This window comes from Manacus candei, unplaced genomic scaffold, assembly GCF_025592945.1.
Source record: "Manacus candei isolate 608988 ecotype Guabito, Panama unplaced genomic scaffold, ASM2559294v1 h1tg000028l, whole genome shotgun sequence".
NCBI lineage: Eukaryota > Metazoa > Chordata > Aves > Passeriformes > Pipridae > Manacus > Manacus candei.
Window position 1 is genome coordinate 44371181 of NW_026138076.1, and position 23616 is coordinate 44394796.

Genomic DNA, 23616 nt, shown 5'->3' on the forward strand with positions numbered 1-23616 from the left:
GGATTATCTTATTATTATTCAAACAGCTCTCTGAAGACTGAAAGGATTGAATCAATACTATTAGTATAATTACTGAGAGCAGAGAGGAAACTGTGAAATGAGAGTAGCCAAAGCAGACTAGAAAACTAACAGTAATTGTAGTTCTCAGATCTTTCTGCTCATCCTTGAATTCTTTCCTCTCCCTCAATGCTATATGATGTTGGTATCCAGTGAACATCTGGGCAATTTGACAACCAATCTTTTGGCCTAGGGAGCCTTGTTTTGCTACCCAGACCACACTATCATTCACATGATTGGCTCCTGGATCATGGAGAGAGAAGCTGTGTTTGCCTTAAGCCAAACAGATGCAAACTTCTGAGGGGCCGGAACTGTCGCTGTACCAACCCCAGGAGAGCCTCAGCACTTGCACCCATCATGTTGCCTCTAAGCTGCTTCACTAGCTGACCTTAACGAGCACTCTTGTCTGGAGGAAGCATCACAGTCACTTTCTCTTCAGCAAATATCTTCATGATGGTTGGTTCCTCATCCCTGTGCCTCCTAATCACCGGGCAAATCCCTCGTTCTCAATAACAGGACGCAAATTCCTTGGTCTGTCACAGCATATTTAATGCTTTTTGTGAAAATTCACAAGACAAATGTGGATCCTCAGGAAAGTTCCACATGACTTTTTAATTCAGAGAGATGAGGGAGCCAGCTGCCTTGCTGCAATGCTGCTTTCTTTGTCATAGCCCAGACAGGCAAGACTCTTCACCTCACCCCACAGGATAACCACCTATGTCAAATGCACTGATCCAGGAATGAAACAGGGCTTTTCCCTTCATGAGAAAAAACCACAGCAGCTGTTTGACCTCTATTTAAACCAGGATTGCTGCAGTTACAATGAAGATTCCAAACTAGCCCCTGGTGCTGTTCTCACCATCTCACACGCTCCTGAGACTATACTCTGAGAGGTATTTACAAATCCTAAAACAAAACAAAATGGGAACAAATGCTTCAAATCCTAATTTAAAAAATAACCCCACATGGAATTAAAAAAAAAAATAAATTATAAGTACAAGTTCTAATTTAAACAAGAATCAAATGGCAACTGAAGATACAATAGACAGAACTACCTGTACATAAAACACCACTAGATTTAAATACAGCACAGCACGGCTGTAAACTGGAAAGTTTTAACAGAATCCCAGGACATCTCCCAAAAATATGCTATAATCTATGCCTAGTCCCATAAATCGTGATAATCTCAATATATATATATTCATATCAAGTGGCAAATCCAGCATTTCTGCTTATTTGACATTACCACCCAAGTACATCTCGTGCACAATGGGTACAGTGAATGTGCTCCCTGTCTTCACAGGCATGTAGCTCTGTACTTGGGCTACAAAAGGTAAATTAAAGTATTTATTACTGCCTTATTATATTTCATTCGTGAACATAAATATTCAGAGCATGAAAAAAATTCATGAAATAGCACTATCATTTTAAGTTTTTTTAAAAAAATCCTGTCCCACTTCAGTGAGAGGGGGAAATGGATCAATTTACCTGTCACTTAAAAACCTTCTTAAAAAACACTAATGTTCAAAGATTAACCTTTATGAATTATTAACGCTTCCTGATTTGAAAATGTGTTTCAATAATTTCATGCACTTCCAGTACTGGAATTCCTCCATCCTTCATCTGAAAATATATACTCTCAACACAGTATCTTAAAAGTTCTCTGAAATTTTCAGTGATGTTGTCACTCCTGTAACTATATTTTTCCTTTACTGAAATTTGACTATTCTGCTCTGTATAAACAACAAGAGGAATGTAGGAAATAATGACGACTTGACCAAATGCACACAGTATGACAAAGCATACTGGCAGAGAATGGTAATGTCTGATCCCCAAACTCCTACAGAATTTCAAATGTGGGCTTTGTCACCTTTAATATGCTCAAGAAAGAAGGCCTGCAATTTGCCCACATTTTTCATATAATTGCTGCCAGTTATGACTGGGATATACATGTTCAAATAATCCTGTCAAATTGGTCTTCAAAGAAAAAAACTTCAGGCTTTTCAGCAAATTTTATAGAACTTAAATTTGTTTCACATCTAACTCACAGCACTTCAACAGGAGACCCATTGCTCGGCAAGAAACTCCAAGACCTGACAGGATAAAGATGAACCAAAATTTGCAAGTAGATTAATAATAGACAGGGAGAATGTTTCTATTGTAAAAGAGTGCTTTTCTATTGTGTCTATTCTCTCACTTTAATTATTCTTGGAATAACCAGGGAAAGAAATAGTGTGAACAGTGTAATTACCATGGTTAAATCCCAGCAGAAACAGATCGTTTTCCACTGAGATGAAAAGGGATAGCATGTAAAAATGCACAAGAATCATGCAAGTAGCTCTAAAATGAGCTGCTGGAAGAAAAAAGACAGTGGTGAAGAAAGAATCTAGGAATAGCACTGAGAAGGCTTTCAGAGGAAATAGGTTTAAAAGCAAAAAGAACAAACAAACAAACTGAAAAGACAAGGGACTAATAAACAGATTTTCCTGTTGATCACAGCTCATGTGCAGAAGACAGGAACAAATGAGCCCTAAGCCTGGCCTTGCTACCAGGTTCTTTTGTATTCCTCAATCCTTTCTTATGAGTTAGATCTCCAAATTTAACAACACTTGTTCTAAATGTCAAAGTTATAATAGTCCAAGATATCACATACACAGGTAATACTTTTATGAACAGGTACCATCTGAAAAAGAACCTACTCCTGTGAGATGCTGCAGAAGATTAATTAGTCAAAGTTTATGGTGATCTCATACCATCTCATACCATCTTTTCATTTGCAGCTGAGTATCTTCTCTTCCTGATGCAAATTCAAAGAGAAAATAAAACCTAGCCACTTCCTAGAGGCATTAAATTAAACTTCAATGTTGGAAACAGCTCTGAATTTACACTGAATGAATCTCCAGTGGTAAATGTGCAAGACCATGACTACTATTGTCAGACAAAAATGAAGAAAAGCTAATTGGAAAGAAAAAGACCAAAACTTCAGGTAACCATCTCAGCACAGCTGAATGAAAAATTCTTCCCTCTCAGAAATTTGTTTTTCCCTACTAGAAAAAAAAAATAAATAAAAAGCTGTTCCTTAGATAAATGTCAGTGGCAAAACTGCCTGAAGGTACACAATGAATCACATCAAAACTATTTTTAATACACTCCGAAGTCAGAGCACAATCTCCAAACTAACTCAAATTTGTATTTGCCTTCAGCACAGGTGGCCCTGGCATTTTATGACTGGTGAAAATTACCTATCTTTTAAAGAATGCATAGAGAAAAATACTCAATTACTATCTGCATCAGGTAGTATCAAGAAAGTTAATAGATTTGAATAAACTATATATTTTAAGTTCTAATACTTTGGAATTAATTTTTTTATACATTGAACTGTATGCTATTGGATCTCATTCTTAATAGGTTGCTCTGCTACGAATGTTAACCACTCCATTAACATGCAAAAAGAATGAAAATCCTGGTTAAAAGTAAAACTCTAACTTCAGGAGAAATGTATGAAAGATCAACATATAGATCCTGTTTCAGCATACCTTCATTTTGTGGCACTGTGGTAAGCAACAATTTCTATAACAGTTTAATTCAATTTAGGGGAAAAATTATTGTTTTGGTCACGTAAGAGGAACAAATTATGTAAACAAAATAATATTTAGTCAAGTTTTTACTTATTTGATAAAAAATTTTCTTACATTCTACCCATGCTAATTTTTCCTGTATCAAAGTACATACGGTGGAGATATGAAAAGCTGTTCAGGACTATGGAATAACTTGCTCAACTGAAACATTTGTATTTATGATAACCTTAAAAAAACTATGTAATTTGCCATTGAACTGAGCCAGCTAATTTACCACACATGGTTATTCAGGACCAGAATCACATAATCACCCATATTGGAGGGTGCCTTGGGAAATCAATTATCCAACATCTCTAATCAAAACAAGGACAGTTGCTTCAGTTGTTTGTAAAGTTACAATGCTCAATCCCTGCCTTGGTTTGTATTTGCATATTAATACAGTAGCCACACAACTAAAAATACTATTACTCTAAAAAATGTAAGAGGCTTAGTTCTGGAGTGCAAGTCTGTGGCCATGAGCAGATTACACTGTAAATTCTGCAGCTACAAACCAGCTTATTTCTCAAACAACTAAAATCCGGATTCCTTGCCTTCTGAAAAGCTTTTCTCCCTTCTAAGCTTTAACATTTGTAAATTTTAATTGCTTCCATAACAAAAACACTGCCAGAACTACTCATCTTGAGGATGCAAGCAGGATTTATTGCAAAATCACTGCAAATTGTTCATACCAAATGACATTTATATATTGTTTTAGAAAACACAGAAAATATTTTGATACTTTCTGGCTTCTGTTGATTAAAACTCTAAATATAAGAGAGAAAAGTCTTACTGGAGTAAGAAAAGGCCCTGTGCTTCTGATGATCAATAAATAAATCTAACATGATGCAAGACTGGAAAGAACAGCTTGTCTGCTTGCTGAGCCATAACCACTCACCTATGCTGCTGTTGTTTAGAACCTGCCATGCTAGTGCAGAATGGCTAAAGAAAGATTCCTTTAGAGTTAGGCAGACACAAACCCATCAAAAGTGGGTGTTTCCTTGCTCTAGTCTAACCACAGTTAACGCTGGGTAGAAGTTCTTCAAACTACAAGCCTACAAGCTGGTGCATACAACTGCACAGTGCTTTCCCCTTTAGCTTCCTTGGCTGCCTGCAGGCACATGGACACTGATATGTTCTAATAATCCCACATAAGCTTGTTTTCTGTTCTTCAAATAGGTATTTCTCCTTAAGAACTACATCAGATTCAGCCACGAAGCTCTTACATTAATCAAGCCCCCAACTACACAAAAACTGAAGTGTAGCACGTACGCTTTCACTGATGCTCAACTTCTTCATGTCTGACACACAATTTGCAAGAAACTTGAGCTTACTATATTTAGCAGCCACATCAAAAATAAAACAAAGGGAAATAAAACTATCCATTACTACAAGGAATAATAATGATAATTACTTATCCACTGAATACAATGAAAGTTCCAGGGTCTGACAAAACAGTGAACTATTTAAAGAAAGCATATCTGCTGCTGCCAAGTGGTTTTGGTGCAATAGTGTTATTCAGTTTTCCATATGCAAAACTAGAAATATAATAGCTCATTAATGCAAAAATACAGAATCATGAAGGCTATTGTTAGCTTCTTATTATACAGATAACTGTAAACTACCACATTAGGAAAAAAATTACAGTTTTGTGAACTTTGACTGGAGAGGTAAGGAGTGATTGAAACAAAGTCATGTTCCCTTTAGGCTCCTGTATGCAAGTAAAGCAAGGAACAGAGTGTTAAAACACAAAGGTTAAGCATCAAAAGAAAGTAACTTTTTTCTTTGTTTCTTTTTGTTCTGTAGAATTGGAACAAAGTGACTTTGATAAAGTCAGAGGAGGGGAATTTCAGATACAGTAAGTAGAAACACTTCTTCATGTACAATTCTTTTTAGACCACAAAACTAATATATTGTTGCAGAAAGTACAGCAAGGTCAGGTATTTGATAAAAGCAAGGCTGTCCGGATCTATAATCACAGACATAAAATGATTAGGTTTGGAAGGGACTTAAAGATCTTCTAGTTCCAAGCCATGAACAGGGATGCCACTTACTACATCAGCTTGCTCAGGGCCACATCCAGCCTGGCCTTGAACACTTCCAGGGATGGGGCATCCACAACCTCTCTGAGTAACCTGTGCCGGTGCCTCATCACCCTCACAGTAGAAAAATTCATCCTAACATCTAAACTAAACCTACTCTCTTTTAGTTTAAAAGCATTGCCCCTTGTTCTGTCACCATCTGCCTGTATAAAAAGTCCCTCCTTCCTTTTTATAAGCCCCCTTAAGGTCCTGAAAGGCTGCAATGAGGTCTTCCTTAAGTCTTGTCTCCAGGCTGAACAAGCCCAGCTCTCTCAGCCTGTAATAGCTAATGGTTACAGCAAATAAGATATTCTGGTTCAGAACTTCAATTAGGGTCCTCCCATCTGAGGCCTACTGTGCAGGAAAAGTCCTATTATGGTTATTTACAGATAACCTAAATGACCAATCCATGTATTACTTTGAAAGAATTTGGACTGGAAGATCAGAGATGAGTATCATGATGTGATACATTGCCATGGTAAGGGTAAACATGTATTTACATGAGGTACTTTTACTAAAGAATTTAAGAAGTACAAGAGCACAACCTTATCCTGCTTTTGACTCCCTAAAGGTAAGTGCAAAAATAATTCTCAAGCTCTTCCATTTAGCTCCTTCTTATCTAATTTTTCAATAATGCTGCAATCCATATCTTGCTCTTCTAATGATTTTGGTTTCTCTTTCAGCTCTAACTCAATTACCAGAGCTAGAAACCTCCTGATGTCCAGTGTCAAGCTTTCTTTAGGCTCACAACAAAATAGCAAGGTAAATGCTACTTATTTTGTCCAGCTCTTCACACTTGATTAATTCTATTCCCTATAAATCATTTGCCTTATATTCATCCCATTTAACTACAAGCCTGGAAGAGTATAGGCAAATACATATTTTTTGAAGCTTCACGCACACATACCATCGTATCAGTAGCAATAATAATCACACCCTTTTACATGTGTTCATAATGCACATGGTCATCTAAAGAAGAGAAAGAGCTCTTAAGGGAGATATAAACCCACATGCCCTTTCTGTTCTAGGAAAATCTCAGCCACTTAGTGTGTGCCCAAGGCACAAATGCTTCCTAGAGCTCCCATGTGGACAGTGCAGCTTCACATTAGCCTCAGTGGAGGCCCATACTCATAAAGCATAACACAGCCCTTGCACAGTTCCACTGGAGCACTGGCTTTCACTCTCCCAAACTAGAAATGTAAACATGAATGAAAAAATGTAGAACTCGGTCATATGCCAGGGCTCTAGAGTTCTGGATTAAGGTTTCAGGGCTTTAACATGTTTTTTGGGTGGCAGCCTTTATCAAGGGCTCAACGAGGAATCATTTTCTTTCTCTGAAACATCTGTTGGCCAGTAAAATTCCAATTACACGTAGCTCTTTTCTTACAGCAGGCAAGGAATATACAGCATAAGAAGGCAATTGCTGTTTGAATGAGCAATAGACCAGTGAACATAATGGGGTTTGAGAGTCATTTCCTAAATGTAAACAAGTATAAACCTCTCCTGATCCAGACAGAAGCTTAGCAGCGCCTTGCATAATTTTACTCTCCGTTCCTATCTTCTAGGCTTCTAAACACAGATGAATATTATGAAAAATAGACATAGATAAAATATATTCATATATAAAGTATAATAATACATTTCTTGTTCTCTTGAACCTCGTAAAGGCCATGTGTCCAGAAAGCATAACCAGACAACTCTGCTGCCTACTTTTCAATGCCAAGCTGAAAATGCTGTACTGAAGGACACTGATTTCCTGTATCATCACTAAGTTTGAGACTGTTTCCCAAACAGCAGCAGATGCCCAGAGAATCAGATATGACTGTCCCTTAGTGTTTTCTGATGTAATTTCCAGCTCCCATAGAAAATGCAAATAGGACAAATCAACTTAAACCCAACTGACCTGGCATCACTTAAAAGGAATTATGCCGCCGTGAGACAGCTGATGGATTCCTCTTCTCCATTTCAAAGTGGTAACATGGGCAACTGCAACATGCAATCAATGTCATGAAGCTGCTCCACACAAAAATGACTTGCTATCCAGAAAAACCAACTGATTTTAGACAAGAAATTTGCTTCACATAGTTTTCAGCCTCTTGTAGAGTACAGAATAGTTTTCATACCCTATGCTACATAAATCCTTTGCAATAATGTGCATAGTTAATGTATTTCCAAGGTAATTGACTGTTTACTGCAAATCTTATGATAAACCCCACACATTTTAGACCTCCTTCCCCCCTGCTCCAAGTACAGTGTGCTAAGCAAAAGTAGGAGGTAGATGTTGTACAAAACCAGGGTTTTTGTAAAGACCTCAAGAGCTCCTACACACACATCTGACAGAGAATAAAACCAAAACACCAGAAAAATAAATGATATGTTCATTCAGTCAGGAATAGTGGCTTGGGTGCCTGGCTTTAATCCACCTACTGAAAACTACTATAAATAGAATGGGTCAAATCCCTAAACAAAACAAAAGTTCAGGAAGACTGTTTCTGTTAAGGAAGACTTAACAGAAACTCATCCTTGTTTCCCAGAAACAAAGGAACGAAATAGTTTTTCTTGCATAGCCAAGTGCTTTCTTTTTTTTTGCATTTTGTTTTTGAAGCCAAACATCCTGGAGTGTAGAAATGAGCAGTTGAATAAACTGATATATTTCCCTGTGAAATCTAGGATTTTTATAATCTTTTTTTTTTTTCCCCCTAAGATTTCTCTTTTCTAGGACACATTTGTAGGTTTTGGTGTGAAATGAAATGGATACATGAATAATAACAGATTCCATGTTCTTTTGAGTGACAGGGAGCTGCGGTGGGCTGAAATTTGTAAATGATGGTGCGAAACGGGAAAAGGAACGCATTTCTGAAACAGGAGGAGCCTTTAAAGCACTTGTAAGCGTGGCTATGAAAGTAACCTTACCCCTGCTCCACCTCTCTGCATGAGCACAAACACTTTTTATCAGTTAATCTGTGTCTCCCCTGAGCTCTCTGTCCTCAAAACGCTTTTCTTCGGGGCAAGGCAAAGGGGAAGGCTTAGATTTGTGTTATTTAAGTACCTACAACTACCAACATACAAATTGGAGCCTTAAAAAAAACCCATATCAGATACAGACCTCACAAGAAGTGTTCTATAACACTGGATGTTTTTGAATTTTATTTTTTAACCTTGATAGCACATCAACTTGAATAACAATCTTCCAGAACGCATTGTTTACCAAACCAGTTGCTATTTTCACAAGATATTTTGTTTGTATCTTTCCTGTGTTTTTTTTTTGTTTGATATCTGGGGTTTTTGTTTGGGTTTTATTTGGGGCTAATAGTAAAAGGGTCTTCTGGCATTTTATTTTGGCCTGAGCTGACCCCTATTAACAAATCTGATTAAATGCAGAATTTAAATCTATGCCACGGCTTTTGATAGCAATAATGCCTCTACTTAAGGAAAATTTTACCTTTATTAGACCCATTTGCATTATGAAAAGATTTTTAATATAATAATACTTCAGGATACTTGCAACAATGAATAAGAACTAGCCACACTGGTTAGCATAAGATGCTTGAAATCTGGTTAATTATCACTGCTATTTTCTTGTTCTAAACTTTATATTCAGCTGCCATTTGTTGTTACCTAACAAACCCTTATGTGAGTAGTACAAGTGAGGTTTCAGCCTCCCTGCATTAGAGGAGAGCACACCTGAAAGATGCCACATTCAGCCACTGCAATTCAAGTGAAAGGTACCTGTAGGTGACTGCCAACACACTGTCAACTGGACAGGCTGAGACAGCTCTTGTCCTGCAGCACCTCAGGGTAAACTCTGGCATTTCTGCAGACATTTCTAAGCAGGATACCAATCATTTCCATGCAGAATGAAACTTTTAGCTTGCTTTCCTAATGGAATACAGCTTGTCTGTTCATCCTTCGACGTCAAATAACTTTTGAAAGGGTAATTAATCAGGAGTGAGAAATACAGAGAAACCCAGGTTTTACTAGTATAAGTGTTCATGAATTCATCCAAGTGAGTTTATGGACATCTTGTCCTCTAGGATACTTAATGAGTCCAACAAATTTGCTGCAGTAGACAGCTGGCGAGACACAATGTTATAAAAACCTTTCTGATTGACACGAAACAGGTTTAAACAGAAGGCAGACATTTTATACCGTTATCAATTTTCTACAAGTACATATAGATATGTGCAGTAATACAACATAAATAAAACTACTCAGACACTTTCCAAAACTGAAACTTAATCAGCAGAAATGCCACTTATTCACCACAACACAGCAGAAAAAAATGTTATCCTGTTCTTCTTCTCATGACTCTAGCCTGTTTCTCTAAATTACAGGGCTAAATCTCTGCAATAAAAAAAGCATCAAAATTAATCCTTTGTGCCAGCTACTTCTACTTTGCTCACATAGGAGTTAAGTATCCTATGCCACATAATTTAAATTAAACACATTCTTTGAAATAACAAGAGAGAATCATTTCAGCAGATTACTCTGAGTTGCAATGTACCAGACTGATCCTGCCTCAGTCCTATCCAAACCCCTTTTTATTTCAGTTTCCTCTCACAATCTCTCAGGCCTTCTAATTTATAGCAACATCTGCAGGTAGCATGTCTTTGTAATTTACAGCTGAAGATACTATCTTTGAAAAAAAGAAGATTCAAGAACAGTGTTATGTTCTGATCATGTAAATTTATGTCTCAAGAAACACCAAAAAATTCCAAACTGAACACAACAGTTCTTGGCAGACCAGATATGTGAGATATATACATGTTTGTGAATGACATGATTTCAATATCCAACATAGCATATTGGAGATATTCCTGAGTTGAAGTGTACTATTTATCCTCAGATCTAAGGCAGAATTCACACAGCTTCAGCACATTTAAAAATATTCTGAGTCACGTATGGTGAGAACTTCAGAGTTCTTTCTTATACCTAAAATATGTAAATAATTACTTCCTTGTTAATTTAAGCCCCGTGCATCCAGCTGATAGAGATTATGGTCTCAGAGGACTATTTTTGTTTTGTTAAGCACATACATCCTACCAAAATGTACAAGAAATGACTTCTGGGGAGGCAGGGAGCCTGCATGCTTCAGCCTAGATCCTCCCTCCATTAGCCATAACCTGTCAACTCCACCATTTCAGTGACTCTTGTTGCTGTTGATTTGCTGCTGGACATGTTAGAGAACACAAATACTGAGTAAAGCTTCACTAGACACAAAATGAAAAGGGAACAAAGGCTTTTTCTTGTACTCATCTATGTGTCTTAATAAGCACAGGTTGAGTCTGTCTTGCATTTTGAGCTACCATCAATTCCTCCATAACACAGGTTCATGAGAAGTTCTGTCTCTTCTCTAACCTCTCATAGGCAGGTATGAACAGACCTGAACATGATCATGACAGTGCTGCTTGCACCAAAATTAATTCCTGGTACAGGCTTTGCACCTGTGCTCCCAGGTTGACCTGAAAGTGATGCCAGGCAGAACGTCTACAGCAGCATTAACACCTCCTCTCCAGCAACACCCAAGCATTGTTTAATGGCAGATCATCTTAAAATGACAAATTGGGCACCCAGAAATGGAAATAGAATCATAGAATCATTAAGGTTGGAAAAGAGCGTAAGATCATTGAGTCCAAACATTAAATGCCTCATTTATTCCAACTTCCCACGCATTAACTTAACATGCAGCCAACAGTCATACCTCCAGTAGGATCAGTACCTAGGAAGCCAAGTTTAGCCAGTCACATTCTATTGTGAACTTAATTGACTATGTTTATCAAAGTAAACAGACCACAAAGCAAAAAGCCAAGTTAAACTAAGAAAACGACTCACCAAGTGAAAAAAATAGAAGTAGGCTATGTAAGATACAAGAATGCTTTGTGATTTTCTGCAGCTGTTCTCAGCACTGCTTAGCAAATTCATTTAACACAGAATGTCATTCAGAGCTGTTTTTAGTCCCTGTTAGCGTTTTAGCACATTATAACGATTAATCATTTTTTATTAATGTAAATATGAACTAAGAACAGTCACACTGTACTGAGTACTGTTTTATATTAAGATAAAACTCATGTTTTATATTAAGATTTACACTGTTATTATATTCTGTTTATAATACTACACATCCATACTACAGAGAGAAGAATATTACAAGTGTATTGAGATCTTGATTTTGCAAAAATTTAAATACAGGCCTAAAGGGGATACCAGCATGTGCAATATTCTCTAAACCACAGAGGTAAACATGTACATAAGGCTTTGCATAGGATTCACAGTTGCACAGTCATGCTTACAGAAGGGAAATAATACTAAAATTAGATTTAGAGGTGAAACTTCACAGTAAGATATACAACTAAATAGTTCAGGTCTACCTCACCATGCCATCCAGGCTGTCAAGCACACCTCATTTCATCCAGCACTTTTTTAAAGATTCTTTCAGTGGTCAAATCAAAACCTGCTCTGTCATAACACTCACAGGCATTTTTCATAAATGAAGTCTATGATCACAATCAGGTCTCCCTTGGAGAAGGCAGACTAAAAACAACATCTACAAACAACAAATTACAGAACACCTTCAGAAAGTGTTTTCTTTCCTGTACTCACTGTCCTCTGATTACTTTGCATGCATTTTTACAGTATACTCATCACAGTGTAATATGAACATTTCAGAAACATGCAATATCTCCAAGTAGCTCACTTCTTTCACAGGGATTTTCCTTTTTATCAAACTTGTTTTCATCAGTTATTAGGTGGCCCGAGATGCCTTACCAGGGATAGGGTAGTCTGACAGCGAAGTTTTACATTTTGTCCAGGTGACACACTTGTAATTGTTCTGAGGTCTTCCTGGGGAGAGCTGCAAGTCTGGGGAGCACTGCTCAACAAATGCGGTCTGTCGAAGTTTCGCCTCTGTCCCAGGAGAAGACAGCTGTCAAAGGAGTTAAAGACAGGCAGGGTTAAGGAAGCCTGGGTCTGAGTTGGGACAGTTAGCTCATTTTGGGAGCATTTGCTCCATTGTACCATGCTCCAATTTGAAACTGTACAGACACAAGAAGCAAGGAATACTGAATGGTCCATTTTCTCTCATTAAAGTAGCTGTTTTCTTTCAAACCCTCTCCAGCCCTTCTAAGGCCAGTACTTTCATGAACTGGTATAATCTGTTGGGTTAAAAAGCCTGGAGGTCACTACAATGCATTGTGATAGTCAGAGACTGCAATACCTGTCAGGGGTAGAAAACATTTCTGTTGCTGTGGACCCTTAGGATAGAGAACAGTCCAAAAGGTAAACAAGCAATTCATTATTCCTAAATGTGCCATTAGACAAGATTAAGGAATCCACATCCTGGATCTTTCTGCACAGTCCTGGAAGGTTTACATGAAAAAGACAATTCCTGATTTGGAGAAATAAAGAAACTTTCTGAGGAAAGGTAAATTAAACTCCCCAAAACATCAAGGTAGAAATAATCAGGAGTAGAAATTCAAGAGAAGCAAATGATAAAACTTAGCAGCTCCATATAGGTGAGGAAGGGGTATATTAGAAAGATGTGGTGTTGTTCACTCTAAGAATAATTCTGACACTTCAATTTCTACCAATTACAAGAGCAGTTTACCTTTTCCTGGTCCTGCCAGCTGCACATTTACATCTTTCTCTTTTGCTTTGCATTTGTCCTGGACAAATGCAGCAGGTCTTATAATCTAGAGAACAGAAGACAATGGCGACCAACAGCCTTGCAACTTCTTCCATTAACTTATTCTACAGGATGTTTAAATGCCACTTTCACACACAACTTCGCAAAATATGCACTTCATACCACCATATGGCACATTTACCCCCACATGTCCTTGGCTTTCTACAAAGGCTTGTATGCCACATCTGATTTAAGACATAAACTTTAAAAGGAACAAGCTGCTGTTAGAGGCCTTTAAGACACCCTTAGATGACAATGAAAAACACAGAAGGATTTGTACATTCAAGAGCCTCTACATCTTCAAAAAACCAGTTTCTATGATCATACTCTGCTTTCTATACAGCCATGGACAAGGAAGCCCATGTCACAAACCACTGTGCAAAGGCAAGAATAGAAGATCAATAACCTTTCCCTTTTTTTCTTTACAAGTGATTTTACCACTACTTTGAGTTAAATTCTGATATTCCTGGTAACAGTGCTATAAAAAACATTGCTGAAGAAGACACCAGTAAATTATCCAATCTATACGCCTGCCCGAGAGCAGGATCAACTGTAATTATTTCTGACAGGTATTTTCATAACTTGTTCTTCACAACGGAACATGCCCTTGCAATTTACATTACATTCAGTGGAGAATTCCTGTTTACAAAGAATAAAATCTGTAGCATCAGAGGAACACCACTCAATAGAAAGTTAGGCTTACAAAGATATAAAAGAATTCACAGAAAGTTTATATACCAATTTAATCGCCTGTAGAAAGGTTAATCAGGATTATGAACACTTCTGTGATGAACCAGTATATGCCCTCTAGAAAACTTTGAGAGTTTTAGCTGTTAATGAAGAGACTGTATGTTTAGTATACTCAAGTCAGTTGCTTTACACATGACAAATATAATTTTTAACAGCTGCTGCATTTGTACACCATAATCTGACGAAACAGACCATAATCAACCTGACCACAGGAGCTCAATGTTTCATTTAAGTCAAGGACTTTCCTTATCCACCTCACAATAAGCATTAACATCTCACAAGCTTTAGGAAAGCCATTCAGGTAGCAGTGAAGCATGTCACAATGAGGAACAGCTTACAGCACCCTTCTCCTTCAGAGGCAGAACGCTTTTGTTAAAAATGGGTCCCTGTATTTCAGTACTTAGCTATTTCACTAATTCAAAGCCATGTTTCAGAATAACTACTCTCCCCTTAACTTCTCTGGGGATTCTTTTCCTTCAAGAGAAATTACCCTCTCTAAAGCAGACACTGTCTTTTGAAACGTGAAGTTGTATCTTATCATCATTTGCCTCTCTTTCTTTTACAGTGTGTATTATTATAATCCTAGCTCCTTTTCCTCTGTATAATCCAAATAATATCTGAAAGTTGCTCATTTAAAATGTTGGTGGTTTATTTTAAGCAGAAGTTCCAAACTCAAAGACACACTGAAAGAAGAATAAATTCATATTTGTGAGTTACTATTCCCACATGATTGCAGAACAACCCAGTCTGTAAGTCGCAAAACAGCCCACTCTTCCATGAGACATGCATCCCTTTGTCCTATAGTAGAATGTACATTTCCCCAAATTAACAGCCATATACTACCAGTCAAAAGATTTTCCTGAATTTCAGAAAGGGCATCAGCTCAGGACTAATTTTAATATTCCAATGAATTTAGAAATGAAGTGTATCTTATATAGTAGAATTGCTTCATACTTAAAAAATCAGGCAGCATTGGCAGCCAAACTGACGTTTGGAAGCGAAACACTAAGCACACTGTGCAATGTTTGGGATTTTGTTGTGGTTTTTTGGTAGACAGAACTTACCTGCAATACTTAAATGGTTAAGAGAAGATCATCAGATCCTTTTCTAGGCAAGCCAGCATGTGCTGTTCAATAGTTAATCACTCCTGAACAACATTCAACCATGATATAAAAGCCAAATCTCTATCCTATTGGTAAGCACAATGCAGTTTATCAGTCCATATGTTGAAAGAGATGTTGTATGAATGAAACACACAGCATCAGCAATAATGAATTGGATGTTTAAAAAGCAAGATGGATGCCTCCAATTCTCAATCAGAAAGCCACATTAAACCAGTCACAGAAAGATGTTTCCATTTCCAAGGCCTTCTAGTGCATTCATGCCTAGTCCCAGCTGCATTTCAAAGAGGATAAAAATAAAATGACTCGTACACTACGCCAGCTCCACAGTGGAAGCACTTCCATGCCTGGGAATGGAAGAGACAATTCCTGAAGTAGAAGTTCTCAAAAATATGCAGAGTCAGCTGAACACAAAGCAGCTGTCGCCACTGACAGAAAGGAAACCGAATTTGCAAGAAGTCTACTTTGAGTTGGAAGAGGAGAAGGGAAAAAGGAGAAAAAGAATGTGATCGTTGCAAGTCCACAAAATTTGCCACAAGTCTTCCCTGAGCAAATTTCAAAGCTCTAATAGGAAGGTAATTTTAAAGCCAAATACCATCAGCACAAAAGCAGAGTTCTGTTGCAATTACAAATAATCCTCAGCAAAAGAAATGTTTCACTTATTTGCACAAGTCCATAGCACAGGGTAGCCCCTCCAACTTCAGCTGTGTACTATCCTCCAAAGAACGTGAGCCACTGTCCAACACAACCAGCCTTTGTTCACTTTTCTCTACTATTGCTAATGCTGACAAGTTTTTCTATGGTATCACAAAGTCCAATGGTATTTGTTGTTTTTCTCAAAGCTTCAGATTAAGAATTTTAACTTTTAAATAGAAGACATTTCTCTCCCTCATGATTGCAGAAAGGAACAGAGAACTCAACAGCCTCAAAAGATTAAAAAAGAACATACAAATATTCTCCATTTAAAAACAAAACGACTCAGTAATTTTTTGAGACTTCAACTCATGGTTTATGAGTATGCAGAGAAAAAAATCCACTTTGCAAATGAAAGGCAGATTCAGGCATGTGCCAACCTGTAGCCATAAATTCAAGATAATTTCTTTTCTTGAAAAGATACCTTTCTCTGAAATCAGTATTTAAAGGAAACTCTACCAGTTACTTCAGCAGCAGGAAAAACAGGTTCATTGGTGACTGGTATCAGTCACTGCTAATGAAGGATAAATCACTATACAAGAGTTAAGAGTCCAAGCAAAGGCATTCCAGCAGGATGGACAATTATTCTGCTGAGATAAATTACCACTGAAATAAAATTCTGCAGTATTGACTAAGGGTTAGCTTGGAGGAGTGCAAAGCCAAAATATAGACAATATCTAATCTCCACTGTGACCATGAGCACCGCAGAACAAACGTTTTTAAAAACCTTGTCAGTGTATAAGTCTACTGCAGCTCTTATGAATACATAGAAGCAAAGCACGTGTGTGTGCCAATGTGCTACTGAAATTTTCTTGGCTTAATCTGAAAAAAGTTGCACATATAAAGGAGTACCTGTAGGGCATTGGCTCACTGGGGAACATTTTATTTGTCAGAAATTGCTCCAGTATATGAGAGACACTTTGTAACAATGCCATTATTTTTATGTGAATATGACAGAATGACACAGAACACTGAAAAAGTGCAAAGAAAAGACCTTTCAGTAATAAGAATTGACAACCCAGTTTCTCTAGACAACTTTTCAGTTGATGTTGCAACAACTGACTAGAATACAACTTGTACATTTTTTGGGCAATTCTCCTCCCAAATCCTGGCCCAAATCAAGTATCCAAGTTGCTAATGATGCAAACCCAGATGATCGGAATGAATGTCAAATATTTAAGCATGAAATATGGAATCCTAGAATGGTTTGGGTTGGAAGCAACCATCTAAAAATCATCTAGTCCATTCCCCCTGCTGTGGGCAAGACCATCTCTCATTAGATCATGTTGCTCAAATACCCATCCAAGAGCAGCCCATGTCCACTTCACTTGAGCCACAAAGTTCAGTGTGAAAATAGGCTGCCTTTCATAAATATGATTTCAATAGTTTGTTGAGTTTGTCTTTACACTGCCTTTTTCTACTGAGATTAGACATGAGCTTTCACCAAGATGAGACTTTATCAGCTTTCTCTGTGAGTATTATCCAATTGCTCTGTGAGGACAAAACCCCAGTGCCTACAGTAACAGGAGTTCTATTTCAAAATGGAATGTCAAGACAGACAAAAGAATCCCTCGCTAGCCAACATATTTCTCATCAGCTGAAGCATGTGGGTGGAAAACAAACCAGTGGGACCAACCGCATAGATTTTAACTACGTATATATGCAAAATTTTAACACCACTGAGGGAAATAAGCTCATTATTGTTTCGCTGTTTAATTATGATTTATTTTCCTCATTACATTATAGGTATGAATCCATGCTGCCATATTCAAACCTATTGTCTCTCACTTGTACAGTAATGTAAACCCTCTGCACAAAGTTGCCTCTAATGAATCCCAGTCGCTGCTCATTGAGGAAACACTGAATGGCACTCACTTAACATGAAGACTGGAACAGTTTTAGCATTTTATCCACTGATTAAACCAGGCTATTTTGAAGCAGTTAGGTACTATTATCACTATGCAGAGTTTCACAGTAGAACCTGGAATTCTTCTGTCACAAACATTACATCCAGTGAAATTACTACAAAGTGGGTGTCAGATAACATGCTGAATTGCCCTGACCTACAGAAACTATGAAGTACCTGGTTGTGAAGGTTATGCAATAGTTATTATGAATAACGATTGGACAAAACGTTTAGGAGACATCCTTGACAACATCAGTAAGTCACATTTATAAACCAATAAAAGATTTAAATGGGGTAAAAAATAGAGTTGTAAAAGCTCGTGAAAAGATTGTATCTGGTTTGAATGCCAAGAGGCAATCATGCACCCTGGCTTTGGGCTGAGAATATGTGGTGTTCTTTTGGACAGGCAAGTCCTTCTTTTAAAAATAATTCAATTACTCTGTAGGTCTTCACCCAGGCAATAAAATAAGGGGCCTTGAGGTGGAGAGGTTGAATTCTGAAGAATGTATTTTATTACCTTTTTTGCTTGTTGGTTTGGGTTTTTTCTAAATAAACTTAAATCAAATCTTGAATTTCTACATGTGCTTATGACAAGAATGGTCTGATGAACTGAAGGATCTCATCAAAACTGAGGGGAAAAAAAGGAAAAAAAAAAGAATTATTTTTGGTACTGCCTATCTGCTTCAGAGGGAAGCAAGGAAACCAAGGTCTAAGTACAAATTACTAAGTCTCAGAAAAAATATATATAATCTAAAAATGTAAAATAGCTTAAGGATTCAAGCTGCCTGAAGTCCTATAGGTCAGGATATGTCATTGTGACAGCATAAATCATGAAGGTGACGAAACTTTCCAAGCTTTCCTATACTCCCATGTCTGCAAGGTAAGCAATTATCAGCTGCAGAAGGAACACATTTCCTTTCTGATACCAAAATTCACTCTGCTTCACTAATGAGCCTCTCCTTATGTGGTTGCAGCTGTATTCACAGTCCCAATGATACACCACATTGAGTATGGACCACCATGTCTTTGCACTTCAGGAGCATCCCTCCTTGTATTTATACAGATCCTATAAATGTCAGAAGTCACAAGTATACAACCTAGGACAAGTTGCAATTCTCTCCAGTTCCTTCAGGATTTTCCCCTCACAACATGCATGGCCAAATCAGTGATGGTCTTATCTTGGAGGAAAACATCTGTTTAAGCATCCTTGACCGTACTGAGCTTCCTTAATTTCTGTTTACAACTAAATGAGTTATGAATAGGTAAACTGCTCCTCTGTTTAGCTTCATGTTGGAAAATACTTTCTTCTTCAAGAAAGACAATGACCCAAGTGAATAAAAGCCACCTGATGCAGAGCAGTATTTAATCATAAACGTGAATGTGGCTGTAGATCACAGAAATACCATGCCAATACCCTGCACTTCTCATTTCATGTCAACTCTAGCTCAATGTCTACCATTCTGACAGACTTCACCCACCTGCTCACCCTCTACTCACAAAGAGAATAAAACTACTAACCATGTACAATGAAAAAAGTTCATACTCTGGCATCTGCACCCTTTACTATAAATATGTAATTCACACAGCCTAATGCCTAAATAGCAAGCTCAGACCATACATAGTTAAAATGTATATAAATGAAACTCAGAGGAATGCTTTCAGAAATACCACCCCACAGGCCATTAGGTTTCTCTGCTAAACAGAGAGATATTCTCTCTACTCACAGCACCCAGAGTCCCCTTACATCCTTCATCTGAAAAGATTTCAGCTCATATGGGTCCATGTGTTGATCACTTGTCACTCCCCAAACCCATACAGGCACAAAGCAGCAGCACTTCTTGCCAGTGAGGTAACATTTGGGATTCCCTAGGCCTGCAAAATGAGTGTGCACTACCGGTTCTTCAAAGGAATAAAAAATTAAGTAAAAAATAAGCACGGTTACATTTCTCAAACAATTACCTGGAAGCAACGTAAACAGAAATAGAAGACAATCCTATAAATAAAACAGCAGAGCACATGGTGCCATATTCTAGGAAGTAACTGAATTTACCAACAAATTTGCTCCTTCATCAAATGTCAACTTGTCTACTGTATTCTAAGCAATATGCACCACAAATTCTAAGCATCATTCATGTAAAGAAAAGCTCAAATTACTAGGTGTCTATGGATTCATTAACATGCAGCACTCCTTGCAAGCATGAGTCTTTGTATAGTTACTCAGATTTACGTAACTGTGATAAATGTACACAATCTCATGTTTGATTTCACTGACCTTTTGTGAAATGCTGTTCAGCACTGCTTCAAGGAGCTTGCAGAATGAAGAGTTATGAGATACTGATTTCTTTCTAAGAAAGTCCAATACCCAGTTGTCACCAGTTGCAGATTAGGAGGCTTAAAAATCACAACCCTCAGAGGCTAGACTCACATGCAACTGTTTCCTGAAGCAAAGTTCAGAAAGGACCATTGATCTCCACAACATGAAGATGGTAAGTTGAAAAACGTATCCATATTTGTCAGACATTCTCATTTCTTTACCTACTGTGCAAAATCAAGTATAAGGAGTTCTGTAGGCAGGCCAAAATAACTATTGTAATTGGCTCAATGACCTTTCTATATATAAATGTATTACGAAGGCACTATTTGCAAATTCATTAAGGTACACAGAAAGAATTCAGTTAACACTTTTCTCAAATTCAAAGGGATAGCTATTTTAATACCTTTCATGGATTTACAGTTACTTCTCTCTGCATACTGCTAGACCACTCATGCTAGAAATGAATCTACAGCTTTTCTTCCTCTACATCAAATGGTGAGATATTTTAAAACCTCTCTGACAGAGAGCAAGCCTGGGTCTTTGTCCTGTACCACTTTTTACTGTCAGAAATGCACATTCTTGATGCACTTGAGCCCATCAAAATTTCAAAACAAAACAACCCCCTTCATTAAAATTCTGTCTGCACACTGGCAGTGCTACAATTGTATATGTCACACTGGAGGACATTGTGAAGTTTAGGGACAGATTAATAGGGACGTGAGAGCCAACTCCCTTTGAAAAGGAGAGGGTTTGATAGCTTGGCTCTTATCTCTGTTTTGTACTGGACCTGGACACAAAATCCAAATGCCTTCAGGTCTCAGAGGAAGGCGAACTTGTGTACATTACACAGTCAGTTCACCTAAAGTTTATAGACACTTGAAAACAACTTTGTTTTCTCTGCACTTCATGTGCATTACATAACTGGTAACTGTTTTAAAATAGGCAAAGACATATATTAAGATAGTAACTAGCAAAAATAGTAAAAGAAAAAATTAATTAAAAGAGGCAAAGGAAAAAATCAACAAGTAGCAATGTACCTACAAATCTGGAAAATTAAACAGTATCTGCAATGGCTAGACATAGAAGAAAATGGGGGTGAAAAAGTAGATAATTGTTTTAATTTTACTGTTATCAATACCTAAAGAAGTTGTCTAGTCAAGAAAATGGACAGTAATGCTGCAACATTAAACATCACTTAATGTGATGCAGGTGCTGGGGCCCATCAGTGCTGGTCACTTTTCAAACATCACCTGCTAAGGGCACAGGAGCAGGCAATTCCAAAATGTTGAAAGTCAAGCAGAGGAGGTAGAAGGCTGGCTGCTTCAGCTGGATCCCTACAAATCTATGGGGCCTGATGGGATTCATCCCAGAATCCTGAAAGAGCTGGCTGATGTCATCTCAAAATCTCTCTCGGTGATTTCTGATTGGTCCTGGCAATCCCAAAAGGTCCCAGCTGGCTGGAAGCTGGCGAATGTTGTCCTGATTTTCAAGAAGGGCAAGAAGCACAACCCTGGAAACTACAGGCCTGTCAGTCTCACTTCAGTGCCTGGTAAAATTATGGAGAAGATTATCCTGGGAGGTATTGAAAAACACCTGAAGGACAACACAGTCATTCTTCACAGCCAGCATGGCTTCATGAGAGGAAAGTCCTGCTTATCAAACCCAATTTCCTTTTATAACAAGGTAAGCTGTCTAACTGGTCAGGGGAAGCCAGTTGATGTAATCTTTTCAGATTTCAGTAAAGTTTTTCATACTGTCTCTCATGGCATCCTTCTGGATAAAATGTCCAGCACACAGCTGGATAAACACATCATGGGATGGGTGAGCAGTTGATTGCAACTGAACCTATACAAAGGGAATCAGTAGAAGCAGGAGGCTGGCCCCAGCTCTTCTCAAGACAGGCAAAAGGAGAAGGCCGTACAATTACTTCAGGTTTTCATAGACACTACAGGTTAACATGCTTAGTAAAGAAAATACAAAATGCATCACTGTGAAACTAAATTTTCAAACAAACAAGAGCCAGGTAATACTAGATAAAAGGCAAGAAACTTACAACCTTAGCCTAGAGAGACTCCCAAAACGCCTTGATGCTCAGAAAGAATAAACTAGCAGTGGGACAAAGGGAAGATAAATACTCCTGTACAGATACTGACAAGCATTTGTTGGTAGCTATTCCCTGAATATCAGTGACATCTTGTCTTTAAATTACATTATTTATATAAAATACAAGATTTCTTACTCTCATAACAGAGAAGCTTTCTATGATTGATATAGGTGTTTCAACCTTAGCAATAATTTTTGTGCCAGTTCAGTAACTTCATTTCTGATTATACAACACATCTGCAATCTCAAAAAAGTTACTGTAGTTGACACTTTGTCTGGTACTGAGTTACTGCAGTCAACAGATACCTTTCTACTGATTTCACTGGGCTTCGGATTATCTCATTAAATGGTGTTCTAGTTTGCAATAAAGGCATCATATTTACTGTGCCAACCTAATAGCTTTCAGTGATGTTTTCTAGTTCAGATTCAGCAAAGTAATTAGTCTAGAGTGTTCTAATTCCCTGATGGATATGCTTAAGAACTTTGCATAACAAACCTAAAACATCAAACTGAAAATTGCTTAACCGATAAAGTGAATTTTAATCTAAAACATCCTTATTTCTCTAGCTCTCTTCTCCCTTCCAAACAATGGAACGTGAGAAAATTTTGTCATTTTAAGAGAAATCTATCATCACTTAAATATTATGTAATATCCAAGACCAACGAACACATTTTAGACAAAAATAAATTAGAAACTTCTAGTTATTAACATTTTAACATAAATCAGTATGACATTACTGACTGAGCTGCAGCACTGGGCCATTGTCCTAATTAATGACCAGAGAAAAGAAACAACGCCATAGCGGAAAGGACAAAGTTATTCAACTCTGGCACTCACTGTTCCTCTTGTGATACAGTGAATAGATTGAGTTTGAGTCCTACTGCTGTGGGAGCAGTCAGCACACTTTTCTAGGCAGCAAAAGCAATGGCAAAGCCACCTGGTGAGCCTCTGTCTTCCTTCACTGACTGTAAGCTGCTGCTAAAAACAGGTAGCTAATGGTCACAACTTAATGGCCAACTTGCAGGCAGGCAAGACACCATGAAATTAGTATTGGTTACCTACCTACCTATTACCTACCAAACATTACCACCACATTCAACTGTGCCACTTGAATGTGGCCTCTCAATATGTACTAGTGTAACTGAAATCAGAAGAAATGAAGGCCTGAAGAACAAGGCTGCCAACTATAAGGCTATAATTAGACTGTTTTCTTCAGCCAAGACTTTCATTTTGGGTTGCATTCAGTAAAAAAAGGCAGGTCAGTCAGAAATTTGACTGGTTGACCTAGATACTAT

At 37.7% G+C, this 23616-nt stretch overlaps 1 protein-coding gene and 1 long non-coding RNA gene across 10 annotated transcripts in view; one reads left to right on the forward strand and one right to left on the reverse strand.

Moving 5' to 3' along the window:
- The window catches only part of LOC127472536 (mitogen-activated protein kinase 10), a 196962-nt gene that overhangs the window by 88730 nt on the left and 84616 nt on the right, over positions 1 to 23616 (reverse strand). For 6 of the 9 annotated variants that reach the window (XM_051790940.1, XM_051790943.1, XM_051790941.1 and 3 more), the window contains one exon: positions 12518 to 12674. The exons of 1 other annotated variant lie outside the window; for it this stretch is intronic. In XM_051790940.1, the coding sequence (XP_051646900.1) occupies positions 12518 to 12674 (157 nt within the window). Of the gene's footprint in view, positions 1 to 12517; positions 12675 to 20175; positions 20342 to 23616 lie in introns of those variants that run through there. 2 more of the 9 variants (XM_051790945.1, XM_051790949.1) reach the window with 2 other exon arrangements.
- On the forward strand, positions 5358 to 12539 carry LOC127472554 (uncharacterized). Its single transcript, XR_007905045.1, has 3 exons — positions 5358 to 5529; positions 6436 to 6514; positions 7420 to 12539. It is a non-coding gene; the product is annotated as an uncharacterized LOC127472554 (long non-coding RNA).